The sequence below is a fragment of the Mchenga conophoros genome, linkage group LG14, assembly GCF_057382185.1.
Source record: "Mchenga conophoros isolate Kocher_MC1m ecotype Shallow Benthic linkage group LG14, M_conophoros_male_GT1.1, whole genome shotgun sequence".
In the NCBI taxonomy this organism is placed as follows: domain Eukaryota; kingdom Metazoa; phylum Chordata; class Actinopteri; order Cichliformes; family Cichlidae; genus Mchenga; species Mchenga conophoros.
The window spans coordinates 28,613,016-28,627,018 of record NC_140539.1 but is presented as its reverse complement, the minus strand read 5'-3'; the positions used below and the strand labels follow the sequence as shown (position 1 = coordinate 28,627,018).

General features: G+C 38.1%; 1 protein-coding gene across 1 annotated transcript in view; it reads left to right on the top strand.

Moving 5' to 3' along the window:
- dph1 (diphthamide biosynthesis 1) overlaps positions 1 to 14,003 on the top strand; it is a 74,304-nt gene that overhangs the window by 37,574 nt on the left and 22,727 nt on the right. Inside the window, exon 4 of the mRNA XM_085243763.1 lies at positions 11,710 to 11,831. Coding sequence (XP_085099889.1) covers positions 11,710 to 11,831 — 122 coding nt within the window. The remainder of the gene's footprint in view (positions 1 to 11,709; positions 11,832 to 14,003) is intronic.

The window sequence follows — 14,003 nt, the reverse complement described above, 5'->3', positions numbered from 1 at the left end:
ATCCCTGTGTTGTCATACACAGTGTTCACCCTACTGGACTTGCTCAGTGGACTGTAACCAAAATGAACTATGAACAGCACAGCCAGAGTGCTCTGTAATCAACAATTTCTGGGTAAAAAAACCAAAGATATTTAAGAATCCAGTTTTGATAAATTGAGGATTTCTTCCATTTTTTTCTTAGAATTGTAACCTTCTAACATGTTTTTGCATGTTTTTCAGAAATGGTTCATTTAAAAAAATTTTTTTGATTTAGTCCCCACATTTTTTTTTACATGTGGGCTTCCCATGAATGCCTTTGGTGGGATTAATTACATTAGGTCGAAGAAGAGATGAATGCATAGTTCCAGGCAGTAATCGGTGTCTTCAAGGAAGCTTTGGTGTTCCTGTGATAGTGCAGTGGAATTTAATACCCTATTATCTGTCCTCCTTAGTACTTACACTGATTCCTGTCTTTATGCCCTGCAGATCTGATAAACATTGTATCAAACTCAATTTAGTTGTCTGTATTATTTCTTTTGAGATCCCTAGAGATTAGATGCATTCCTGGTTATAGGCCTGGCCCTGAGATTTTTTTCCTTTCCTCCTTAAGCAATACCAGCCCAACAGCACTCACTTACAATAGCTGTTGCCATTTTTTTTCTTTTTATGAAATTGGATTGCAGCTCTTTAATTGTGCAATGCTATGCTATATAGATTGGGGGCTCTATCTTGATAAAGCTGTAGGCTTTTCCATAATGACCCATGGCTCAGGCTTTTGAATAAATGCCATGACAAATAGATGAGATACACTCACAGAAATAGTGGTAATGATGCTGTTTTTTGCAGGGAGTTAAAGGATTATCTAATAGCATTACTGAAAACATCTGTCTAAGCATCATCCCATATTTGCTGTGTTGCCCTTCTCTCTATTTACTCATTCCTGGCAGATGTTCAATGACTCTGGTTAGACTGTCATATTTTACTGGGGGTTTTTCTCTCCTATTTTTTTTTCTGTGGAAGACAGGCAGCCCAGGATTCCTGTGTCAATATGACATTGAAATGAAGTGAAATATGTAAGGGGAGAGGCATCAACTGCAAGCAAAAGGAGTGGAAATCATTTAATCCTCTTGCTCAGAGCCCCATGCCAAATTTATTTTGGAAGGGAATAGTTTGTTAGGATATCTATGTTATATGTGCAGAAAGCAGATTATAGATATCAGATTTGCTAATATTACGAGCCCAGCAGAAAACAGCTCATCTGTCTTACATAGGCTGTCATCTCCTCTTTGTCAGTATCATCATTTTCATCTTTTGTGACCTGCGCTCTCTTGGTGCTCTGTGGCAAGAACTCCTGTTCTCTCGTTCTGCCTTTCAACACACGTGTTTGTCATCATTTGCCTAAAATGAACTAAGAAATAATGGAGGTTCATCTCTAGTTAGCCCCCCTGCTGCCTTTGGGGAAAAGCTTCTTTTCCTGGGCCAGTCTGTTTTTCCCCTTGCCAAAGCTTACTCACACAGTAACAATGGGCTAATGGGGGCAGATATCTGAAATGTAATGTAATTAAAAGATGCACTTTTTCCAGACATAGGAAATAATGCACGTGTTTTCTGTGTATAGGAAAGTCAAGTTTGTGTCCTAATACACATATTAGCTTGTGTGTGTTTTGTCTTGGGATGCAAACGCACCACATATTCTCATTCGTGCTGTCTGCCCTCAGTGGCAACTGTGTAAGAGCAGTGTTACTGCACCTGTACCCACCTTGCCAACCTGCTTGTCACTTTGTTTCCTATGAGGCCATTGTGCTGCCTTTGCTATTATTAGATTTCAGATGTTAAAATGTCGATGGTAACACAGTCATAAGGACAGCCCTATGGACACTTACTGTGTTGTATTCTGCAGCTGCACTGTAGTGTTTCCAAGGGTAGACTATAACAATACAGACTATCCTGTCTGGAGCAAGTTCTGTGTTTATGCTTTAGCCAAACCCTATTTAATTAATGCATGTTATGTTACACCGACCTCTTTGATGCATTTACTTGGAATGCACAGGTTTGTCAAGAACCGATAAAATACCACTTTGCCCTTTTCAACCCTCAGCTCTTTTATTTTCTTCATGCTACATAATGATTAATTCTGCTGTATCGCTCAGATGTGTTAACACAAACACGTGTAAGGGTAGCTATGCCTTTGTGCTATGGATTATACTATAATACTTTAAAGCTTATGTTAAAACTTTGTGATTAATACTTTAAAATGCTTTAAAAAATGTTTTATTATCTGTACTTAAATATTCCAACTCTTGCTTGATTCAGGTTTTGAGCTCTTTTGGGGGAATTATGAAGATCAGTGATGTGCATTTTCAAATTCTTGATAGTCAAACAATTGATCTTCCTCTTGTCTTTCTAGATTTCACCAGAATCTCTGAGTGTTTTATTTTTATTATTTACCAAAACTTATGAAGTCCACAATCTGAGAAATTCAGAAAAACAGAAATAACAAAATCCATTCTGGAAAGTAATTGAAACTAAACTGAATTACAAAATAGAATCTAAGTAGAAAATACAAAGCTATAATAACTCTGGCAGGTAAGCCTTGAACCATTTAAGAAGGATTTATTAGTATGTGTAAGAGTGTCTTGCGTGTCTTGCATAAAATTTAGTAAAATGCAGCCACTCATTGCTTTCATTTTTAACCAGCAATATAGTTCAAACACAATTTATTGAGGCATTTCTTTTATTATGAGTTGAGCCAGCTAATTCAGAGTAGCCTTCTGACCCTACTGTTTATATGGAAAATAGCAGATGAAGGTATAAGCTAAGTGCCTCTGCACACCTTGCATAGATCATGGGCCAGATTTACTAATGAGGCCACATTAGCTTTAGGATACAGTTTATAGAATTGGGTTGATGGGAGAGGAAAGATCTGTGGGTGGTTCACTGACAAAGACACAGGCAGTTTATTTCAGCCATGACTGACACATTCAAATAAAAGCAGTTCAAATTAGCAGGACAACAACAAGGAGATATAATGAGGGAGAATGTTAATCTACTATCAGAAATAATAGAGTGTAAGTGCTGATTTTAAGCATATGTTTCCCTTCGGTAACAGCATGACAGTTCAGATCCAGGAGAGGCAAGTAAATCAGAATCACTTTGTTTGACTGAAACATAGAAACACTACAAGATCATCTCTCACTGTAAAATGTAACTTAATGTAATGTAATGGGCATGTCAGACATCTAAGTTAAAACATGTATGAATTTTGTATTGGAATTACCCACTTCCCTCTGTTGTTAACTTCAGTTAAGTTCTGCTTCATCAAAATACTAGTATTGTAGAAAACCATATAGGGGTTTTGGCTATACTCAGGGTCAGGACTTCAAAGCTTTGAGCCATCCACCCATTCATTTATCTGCTTATTCTCAAAACTTCTTCCTCTGGCTTTCAAAGAAATTACACCTGTAGTGGAAGCTGTTACAGCCTTTTTTTTTCTTAGCATTATGCATAATTTGTGGAAAGTTGTCTGGTGCAGACATTAGTAAATTATGTTTTTATAATTTATTTTAATCATATTTTCACCATATTGTGTGCTTTGAAAGGGAAATGTTTACAGATATGTATGCCAAGGCCTGCTGGAAAAATCCCATTTCCACACATCAGTTGCAAAATTGACACTCAGCCGCTTTAGTAAATACAGACAGGCAGGGTTTTATGCTGGTCTTCATACCATAAGGTGAACCTGACAAAAAAACTGTTGTAAAATTCAATTCAATTCACCTTTCCTAATTCAGTGCCGGTAGTCTCAGAGTGCTTCATATTGCAAGAGTAAGTACCCAAGAATTTGGGAGGAAAAATCCGACAATTAGAGAGTTCATTGTGAACAAGCACTTGGCGATAGTGAAAAGAAAGAACTCTGTTTTAACTAGGAGACACTTCCAGAATAACCAAGATCAGAGAGGGGCAGCGATCTGAAGCAATCGGTTGAGGTGTGATGGAAAGGGAAAGACAAGTACAATAAATAAATAATAAATAAATACAAGGCAAGGCAAGTTTATTTGTATAGCACAATTCAACAACAAGGTGATTCAAAGTGCTTTACAGAGATATTAGAAACAAAAACAAATAAAAAGCATGGACAAGGACAAAATGCAAACTGTAGGGAAAACTTGACATGCAGTAGCGACATGTAAATGCATTAGGAATGGAAAGGAATGGCTAAGTGCATCTTGGGAAGTAACCCCATGTAACCTGAGCATATGCCAGCATAATTAATAAATGGCTCAGGGTCACCGATCTAGCTGTAAGTACATACGTCATCAAAAGGAAAGTTTTTCAGTCCTGATCTTTATAAACTAGAGAGTGTGTCCGTCTCCTTAATCCAAACTGGGACCTGGTTCCATAGGATGAGCAGCCTGATAGCTGATAGGCCTTCCTACTGTTCTACTCTAGGAACCACATGTGCTCTATTGGGATAATAACCAATGTAAGGACAAGACTTCGGTTGGATGCACATTATAATTCATTGTGATAAGCTAAAAAAATGTTCTCACCTTCAGTTTTTGCTGCAACAGCTTTTTCATTACCATGGGCATTACAATATGTTTAGTGACACTGTATAAGAAAACACAACAGAGAAGCAGTTGGGTGTTTTGATCAATTAGACACTTATTGATATTGGTTGATAAGTTATTATACTATTAATATTGAAATATGCATGCATAGTTATACTGCTGAGAAATAGCCACCGCTATCCCTTAGAGATAATGGATATCAATTCTCGAAAATGAACACGTTTCAGTTTATAAGGTTATAAATTAGGATTACCATTTTGATGCAAAATGAAAAGCACTGCCATTAAGCCTTACCTGCCCTTTATATTTCTTTAAGATCAATCAGTAATCTTGTTTAATATCCATCTGTATCAGTAACCGCCTAACTGTTTATTTTCAATAACAATTAAGTATTTGTTGTACTGTTAATGCTCAGTACGTGCATGCCAAAGAAAACAAAGTTGCCAGACGCTGCTGATGAGTTTCAGTGTGGCAAAGATATTACTCTCCAAGATATTCCTCTATAGTGCTTTTCTGAAAATGGTACAGCTTGCAGTGTATTGTAATGCATCCTAATATAGAAAACCACAAGACTCGTATATTGGTCACCTTGACAAAAGAACATATAGTAATACTTGGTTTTCTGAAAACCACAGTCTAGAGGATCCCATTGAGTCCACCGCAGCATACACCGAGTGAAAGGCAGTGAGACAGTCTGGACAGATATCCAATACATCAGGGTCAACATATTCACAGTTCCGCTTGGCAATTTAGAGTCAAAATCTATTTGCATTTCTCTGGAGTAAAAGAAATTCAGCGACCCTGGAGGAAACCCACACACCCACCAGGAGAGAATGTACACCTATTATAGCAAGGGCTTTGGCTGAAGATTAAAAATAGAACTCTATTTTGCAAAAGGACCTTGCTAACTATTAAACTCTCCTGCCAAAGTAACAGGTTTTGGGTTGCTGATGTTCACTGTCATAATACCATTTAAATTAAATCAATAAGCTGTATTTAAAAAATAAAATAAAATAATGAAAGAAACCTTTCTGTAGCATAAAAACTGTTGTTTACTGATGTTTTACTACAAAATATGTAACATTTAAAACCTTGCAATTTTGGACAAACTTTCATTATGTTCTTACTCATTTTGCTCTTCTTGTAAAGCTACTGCTGAACAAATTCATTTACATCAGCAGGGAAATAAGGAGGCATGCAAATTTGTAAATTGGATTAGCCCACCTGATGATCATGGATGACTGTGAAAAATTCAGCGGTTAACCACCCTCAGCCCACTCCACTCTACTGCACCCCACCCACATACACACAATACGGACATTATCACCCTTAAAAACAAAAAGATCTGACAGTCTAGTTGACAGTTCCCACACTTGCTGAGTAATTCATGGAATACATGTTATTCTAGTGAAACAGGCTTGGTAAGTTGGAAAATGTGGGTTTGGCAGATAAGCATTTTAATTACCCCTGGGTCAAATTTCAAATTTTTTTTTGTATATTTTACCTTTAAATTTACTGGTTTCTCAAAACAGAAAAGTAATGATGTTAGTTAGCGATACAGTTAGGGCACATAGATAATATATAGGATAACAATACAATACAATCACAATACAATACATTAAAAAAAAAAAGAATATAATAGAAAACGCTATAATTTTGTAGTTAGACTCCCCAGCCGCTTTATTAGGTACATGTTGATGTTAGCGTGTTAGACCCTGTTTTGACTTCTGAATTGCTTTAGTTTTTATTGGCATAAATTCAACAAGGTAGAAATTTTCCTCAAAGACTTGAGTCCATATTGAACAGGATGGCACAGTTACTCTACATCCATGAGGAAACTCTCCCATTTCTCCCATTTTGTGGTATGATGAGTTACTCTGTTGAAAACAGACATCAGAAAATGGGTTATAAATATGGTTATATATGGACATAGTTGTCACCAATATTCAGGTAGGTTATTGCTTTTAGATTATTCTAAATTGATACTAAGGGGCCCAAGGTGTCCCTAGAAAAGATTAACTAGCACGAATTGGGACTCCTCTGTCTGAAATCTTGCGGGAAGCACTTCCAGATTTATGGTCCTGACAGTGATCACTGTCTTAAATTCTTCCATAACTATTGCCATCATTATGTTTTTCAACAGTGAGGTCTTGAGAGAGATCATTGGTTTTACCCACAATAAGATGTTTCTTGTCTGATACCTTGGTAACGAGGCACTTCTTTAAAGGCATCAGTTGGGACTGACCCAGCTGATATTAATTTGCACTATGCGGCAGGATTGCTTTTTATTTGTGTTCCTGTTTCTCTTTAAACTTTATCCGGTCGTTAAGTCTGATGTCACTAGCCGTGTCTGGGCCTAAACTCCGCTGCAGGTCCATATATCAAACGATCACTATGGCATTACTGAGAGTTGAAAAACGGTCTAAAGTCTTTCATCTTTAATAAAATGATCAGCGTTCTGCTCTACCAGGTGTAACAATTGAGTTTAACATCCAGGCATCCATGAAAACGGAATTTATGACATTTAACGGAGTTAGAAGTTAGCAGGAAGTTAGCTCGCTAGCTTCTATCTAAATACAATATAGCATGTCCTGACTGCGGGGTTTTGGAAACAAATTAAAACGTACAGCTCTGTTATCACTTCCAACATAAATGAAGACAGAAAACTAAACAGCAGTGACGTTTGTAGGGTTACTGAAGTTGGGCTAGCTGATATATAATGATGTGCTACGTGACCGCTAGCGACACAGCTATGTTAGCATAATATAAACAAAATAACTTTCTTTCCACTCGATAAAAGTTAACGTGAGTGTTCTCGGTGGTCAGGAACAAATGTAATCGCATGGCAGGATGCTGTAAAAGGACCAAACTTCAGCCAGGAGAACAACTGAGATAATCCATCCATAATACGAGGTTAGTCATTCATATACTGTTGCATGGGCTGGGCTGTAGTTACATCCTAAGGTTTTAAAAACTGAGCTTAAACAAATGATTAGCAGTAATAAAAGCCAAGGGAGGTCAACAGTGATGACTGACTGTTTTAGGAGCTTTTTGAGATTAAATAGAAGAAAATACATAACGTTAACAACACAAAAGCCATATTAAACGCAGACTACTTTAGGCCCGGAAGTAGGATTCATCACGTCATCACTTAACGACCGGATTCTTCTACCTTATTCTAGTTTCTTTGCCGCTTAACTACTCCCTCAGTTTTCATCCGATTTTCACCATTCAAATTTTAAGCTGTTCTGCTCATTCTGCTAATGTCCGCTATATGTTGTGGTGCTGATAACTTTTATACTTTTTGAAAATTAAGCTTTTTATGCCATTTTTGGGCCCATTTTAATGACTGGAACCACATTATCAGTGTGAGTACCAGTTTAGCTTGCCAGGCTGAGCCGTGTTTTAGCTCAGTGAGATGAGCAGCCGTTTTCAGAGCAGGAGGCCGGAGTTCGAATCCTACTTATGGCAACATTTTTTTCAGTAAACACTTTAACTTTTTTTTAACACTTTTCAGAATAAATTTCAGCTTCTACACCCCTTTTCAGCAGAAATTTCAGCTCTTTCACCTCTTTTCAGCATGATTCAGCTTCTAACGGACCCTTCACATTTTTCTCTCACCATATCTGTCTTTGGGACAAGAACTAGTTTGGCTCAGTGAGATGAGCAGCTGCCGTGAGACCTGGTGGTGCAGGTTTGAATCCTACCTGTGGCGGTTGTCACACTTCTTCTCTGCTTGCACTCAGTGTGCTTTATTGACATTGTTCAGTGTACCCTTTCATATACAACAGTTTTCAGCAAAGACTTCAGTTTCTACAAAGTGTTTTCAGCAGATAGTTCTCCTGCTGTTTTCAGATTCCACTACACGGCATTCACACTGCATTTTTGCAGGAAATTCAACTTTGCCTAGTTACTGATAGATTTCAGCTGGTGCTGTGACTTCCCATGCCTTTTTAAACCTCCCTTTATTCAGGTATTCAAAAGTTTTTTTCCCTTTTGTCATTTCTCATCATTACACATAACTGAATGTATGGACATCAATGGTTTGATTTCTTTACATATGTGGATTGAATGGTTTGTTGCCAACATCTGGTGAAAATTTCATATTGATAGCACCTTTTAGAATTATATTTACACTGAAAATTGGTGATGGGTTCAACACTTTATCTGCTGCACAGACACAAATAGAAATTAACACGCGCTACCAGAGCAAGCAGTGTTAATACTATAAAATGTATAATGTAATCATAGTTTTCAGCTTGCTCAGAGTTTAAATATGTCATTGACATATTAGCTGTGGTACAATGGAGTTTTATAATGGAAAGTTGTTTATATATCATTTTTTAAACAGTCGTTTGTTTTTTCTCTCAGGCTAATGGGCCCAATAGTAAAACTGTCAATGAAATATATCTGCAACTTAACACATCGCAAAATACTCAGAACCTTAAATCAAATGTTATCTAGACAGATGGTGGAAGCCTGTTAGTTTAATTTAGTCTGGTAATTTTCATGAACAGATAAGTGTCATCTGTGACAGAATGGCTTTGTGTGGCGCAATCGAATTGTTCAGAGACGAGAGAAGTTTTGCATTCTCTTTGTCTGCTGCAACATCTTTGAGGTGTAATGCACTGGTACCAACAAGTTCTCTGCTTTATTGTGACATCAGAAGAAATTCCTGTCAAAGTCAGGAAAAGGAAATTGGCATCAGAGCACAGACCAGAAAGATGCATTTACTTTTATGCTTACTCAACTGCATTAGGACAATGATGCAGTGAAGAAAAATGCCATTTATGTAAAAACACATCAGTTGTTTAAACTATTGATAAGTGGTGATACAATCAGCTGGCAATACTTTTACACCGTGTGCGCGTGTGTGCACATGTGTACTTGGATGCATGTATTCCATTCTTGCTGCAGACTCAAGCTTGTTTTTGTAGCACACACCAGCACAGTGGTTTTTGTAACGGAGATTCAAATCAGTTGGCAATTTCTCACACATATTGAGCTGTATGCTAAAGAGCTAATTAACAAGGGCTGTTATAGAGTTCACAAGCTCCTCTGACATCTTAATTAGATCTTAATGACATTTCAGTTGGAATGGCTGAACTGAGTACCACAAGATGAGGCAAAACCACTGCTGATATGCAGAGAGAAATCGGAACTGTGCAAGACACGGGACACCAGTATGTGAAGCAATAGAGGAGAGGAGTGATAGTTGAGGATGTGAAAGTGGAAAAAATCTAAATAGGGATGGATCGAAGGACATTTTGGCTTTATGTCTGTACAGTAGTGTCCTGTGTTGAGATAATGTGATTGTGATTTACACTGATACACATTTCAAGTTGTTGTCCTCTCTCTGTTTTTTCTCATCATCCGTCTTCGTTCTGTTTCGCTCTCCCATTGGGATATGGGACTATATGTTTCCCAGTAATTACTCTGTCCATGTCCCAGTAGCATTACACATCTCATATCAGCCTCTTAAACAGATTCTTAGCATTTATTACCATAAAATTTCAATGTACTTACCCTGGAAATAACTAGATACAGCTTGCACTGCCAGTGTAGTAATGATATTTCTGGCAGATAGATGGCTGATTAGATACAATAATCTTCTGTAGTGCTGTGTTTTGCATTGTAGATGGTTTTGCGTGGTCTGCAGTGAATTGCAGGGGAAATCTTTTTTTTTCTTTTTCTGGTGGACAGTATTTTTAGCTGAAAGGTTGTTGCACGTTTATGAAAAATAATCTTTCCAGTGAGTGAGAAACCTTAAATGATCCCTGTTATTGTATCATTTTTAGTGATCCTTAATTACCTTCCTGCTATTGGCTAGACATCCAATGGTGCACAAACAGATGGATGCAGACAAAATCAAAACCCAGAGAAAGAGAGAGAGCCACTGATTCAAACCTTTGAATGCAAATATTTATTTATCAGATGAGTTGCTCTGTCTGTGTTTTCCTGGGCTCAGCTGGCCTGTACTCCTTTCACTTGAGAGCTGCTATTATAGGAGAAGGGACAGGGACATTTGGAGAGGAACTACGTAGAAATCCAGGGGACAATGATGAGGGGCCTAGAGAGAGCACAAACTAGAGATTACATGAGAGAAATTGAGAGAGGAAAGGCTAAATAGAAACTTTGTGTGAAGCCCCTGGCGAGGTGCAGAGCGAGGAATAAACAGAGTAGATGTTGGTTGAAAGATTGGGCAGCAGGAGACGTATTACTAAGAATCTGTGGGTTTCTACAGATGTTGTATTGTGTGCAGCCATTTCTGTTTATCACTTTCCTCTCCTTTCCCCAAGTCCTCCTTCTCGTCTCAGTTCTACCTCTTCTGTCTAGCCTAAATCTGTCAGAATACAGCCACGAATACCTGGCAACAACTTCATTTTACAAACACCCCCTTGTCTACCCATCTTCCCTCCCTTACAATGCCTGAAGCTTCTGTTCATTAGCTCTTTTTTGCTGTTACTACCCGCTTTTATTCATTTTACTTAGTCTTTATGGGTTTACTTAGCATTTTATTTGCCCATAAAGGGTGATATGTGTAGGCACTTGTTTTTCAGTAGCACAATCTGCAATTATTTTTAACAGTACTGAGTCCACAGATGCCTGTGTAATTTGTTAGTGTTCCTTTCAAGAAGGCCATGATTATTTTCTCCTTTTACATCTGCAAAGTGGAACATTAGGGCCCACATGGTCTGTGTATTTCACAGCCTTCACAGCAAATCTGGGAAATAGATTGTTAAAGACCTCTGCAAACTCTAATCTATTTGTATCAGTCATACATTTCCTTTTGTGCTTCTCCTCTTCGTCTAGCGTTCTGTCTGTGGCCAGGCTAACTGATGACCCATTAACCCTCGTCTGGCAGGGCTTTAACTATCAGACAGCTTGTACTGTACTTTGGCCGCTGGCTCCCAGTTATAAGGAGCAAAAGAATAGCAGTGTGTCACCCTGATGTACTGTGAGTCAGTCATTGACTAGTAGCTTTGTCAGATGCTATATAGTCTACTCAATCTGCAGCAAGTGGATAGGAGTTGATCTTACTCAGCTCGCTTATAATCACACCATGCCTTGGATGCTATGTGTGTTATTCGCTATGGTAACAAGCAACAGCATATATGGTCTGTAACAACAGTGATTAGAGCCTCTGCCCAAATTCCAGGTTCACAGATGCAGATACATTTGTGATGGGGGATGTGACGTACGGCGCCTGCTGTGTGGATGACTTCACTGCTCGAGCCCTGGGAGCAGATTTCATGGTGCACTATGGCCACAGTTGCCTAAGTGAGTCTCTGTTTTTTTTTCTCTCTTCATGACTCTTCGTGTAGAGAATGTCAAGTGATCTAGCATCGAAGACACCCACTTACTAAGAGTGGGTTGCATTAAAAAAAAAAGAAGCTTCAGAACATAGACATACCAACAACGACAGACTCACAGACAAAACCATCGATCAATGGAAAATGTTACTAGTTGGTGCATTCTTCCCAACTCTAGTTTGGAAAGCATATCAGATGTTTGGAGCCTGGGCATCACATTTACTCAGAAGATCAATGGAGGACATGCATTAGAGCCGTTCTTTGAAAACCTCAAGCAGTTCTTGAGGACCTTCACCCTCGCCCCCACTGTCTGCCTTTCGCAGAACATGGGAGGAAATGTTAAATCAATAGTTTTGATATATCTCTGCCAGAACGACCTCACCTATCCCAAATACCAGAAATGACCAACAGAATTTTAATACTACTGAAAAACTCTCTCTTTCGCTCTTTGGCTTTATTGTGTTCATTGTGTTAGTCTTTGTGTATGTGCTGTTGGCATATTTATAATTTGATTATCATAGAGCAATTATGTATGCAGGCATGTATGTTTACAAAAGATAAGATATGTACCTGTTTCTGCTGAGAGTAGCCCAGCAAATGCAAGGATAAAGGCGTTAAAGTCTTTGCGGGTTGGGATGGAGATCAGATATTAATTGATGGAAGAGATTAAAAAAACAAACAAACCCAAATGGACTGCAGATCCTGAGAGAATGCAAATGTAATGGTGGTGTCGTGCATCCGTTCCTGACCTTCATCTCTCAGTCGTGAGGACATCACTGCACTGTTTCCCCAAGATGTCAGCCACCTGTGGGAGATGAAAGACACGGTGTTTTGTCTGACTTACAGAGGAACTCTCTCTCCCGCATTCATTCATTTCCCTTTCATTTCCTCTGCAGTATCTGCTTTTGAGAGTAGTGGTGTCCTCTCATATTTCCTCATCATAAAGCACCTCCAGTTTGAGCCGGACAATATGGGCAACATCATAAAACCGTGTTTTAAAGTTCTAACATTGTTTGCAGATATGAGTTTGGGGACTTTTTTGTTGATGTTTAACCTGAATACCATAGTAGTTGGAACAGAACAGCCTGAGATAAACTGGGGAACATACTGGAATCAAAATATAGAATCCAAAATTAAACTCCAGGAAGGAAAACTGTCAGGAGATAGAAGCTCTCCTCCGATAATGGCAGGAAAGTTTTACTGGTCTTCCTTAAACATCATGAGTAGATCCTCACTATTAAAGTCATTTCAGAGCATGGCCATGGCACTGATTTTAGAGTAGCTAGTCGTATTTGTGTGGTACTGGATAACAGTTTTGTAATTTTTATAACAGCCCAGGTAACAGTTCCCATCTGTAGACACTTGCTGTGGGATTGTTATTGTATACGACTGTATTGATTGTTTTGAGCAGTTGAAATGTTGTCAGCAGTATCAGATTATGACATTAACTTTAAGTGAGAACCCTCTCATGTCCTGCTGTTAATGTTTGAATTCATTGTGAATCAATACACTGTTTGGATTGCTCCATCAGGTAATAGAGAAGTCTTCAGATGATTGTGGCTATGGTGAATAGCTTTAGATAATAAATTTAATAAACATATAACCTTGACTGCCCTCTACAACGCCACAGTACCATATTGTATTACATTTCTATTTTTATATATTGCCCTCTTCACTCACATCCGTTTTCTTGTTAAATTGAGCTCGTTTGTGTATTTTGTGCCATTCTCAGTTATTTATTTTATCAAGCTAGGTTGCTTTAACAATGTAATTCACCAACTTTTGGGTCAAATAAATGTCATATCTTATTAAACCATAATAGCATAGCAAGCGTCTCTTATTTCATTATATAAATGCTAAATCCATTCTCCAATCCAAGTTAAATGCTATCACATTTCCCCACATAGATAATCCAGATTATTTCAGGACCACATTTTCAATATGCCAAACGATTGGCTTATTGTTCATGAATTATACAGAGGTACAATATCAGAATAGATTTTGTTTTTACATATTGATTTTTAACAGACCATTTGTAACCAAGCCAGTATAGCACTATGTCCACCCTTTTGTTCAATTTGAGTGTGCATTTGTGTTTGTTTTCATGGGCATTAATAAGCAGCTGTGCTAAGTGAGCTTA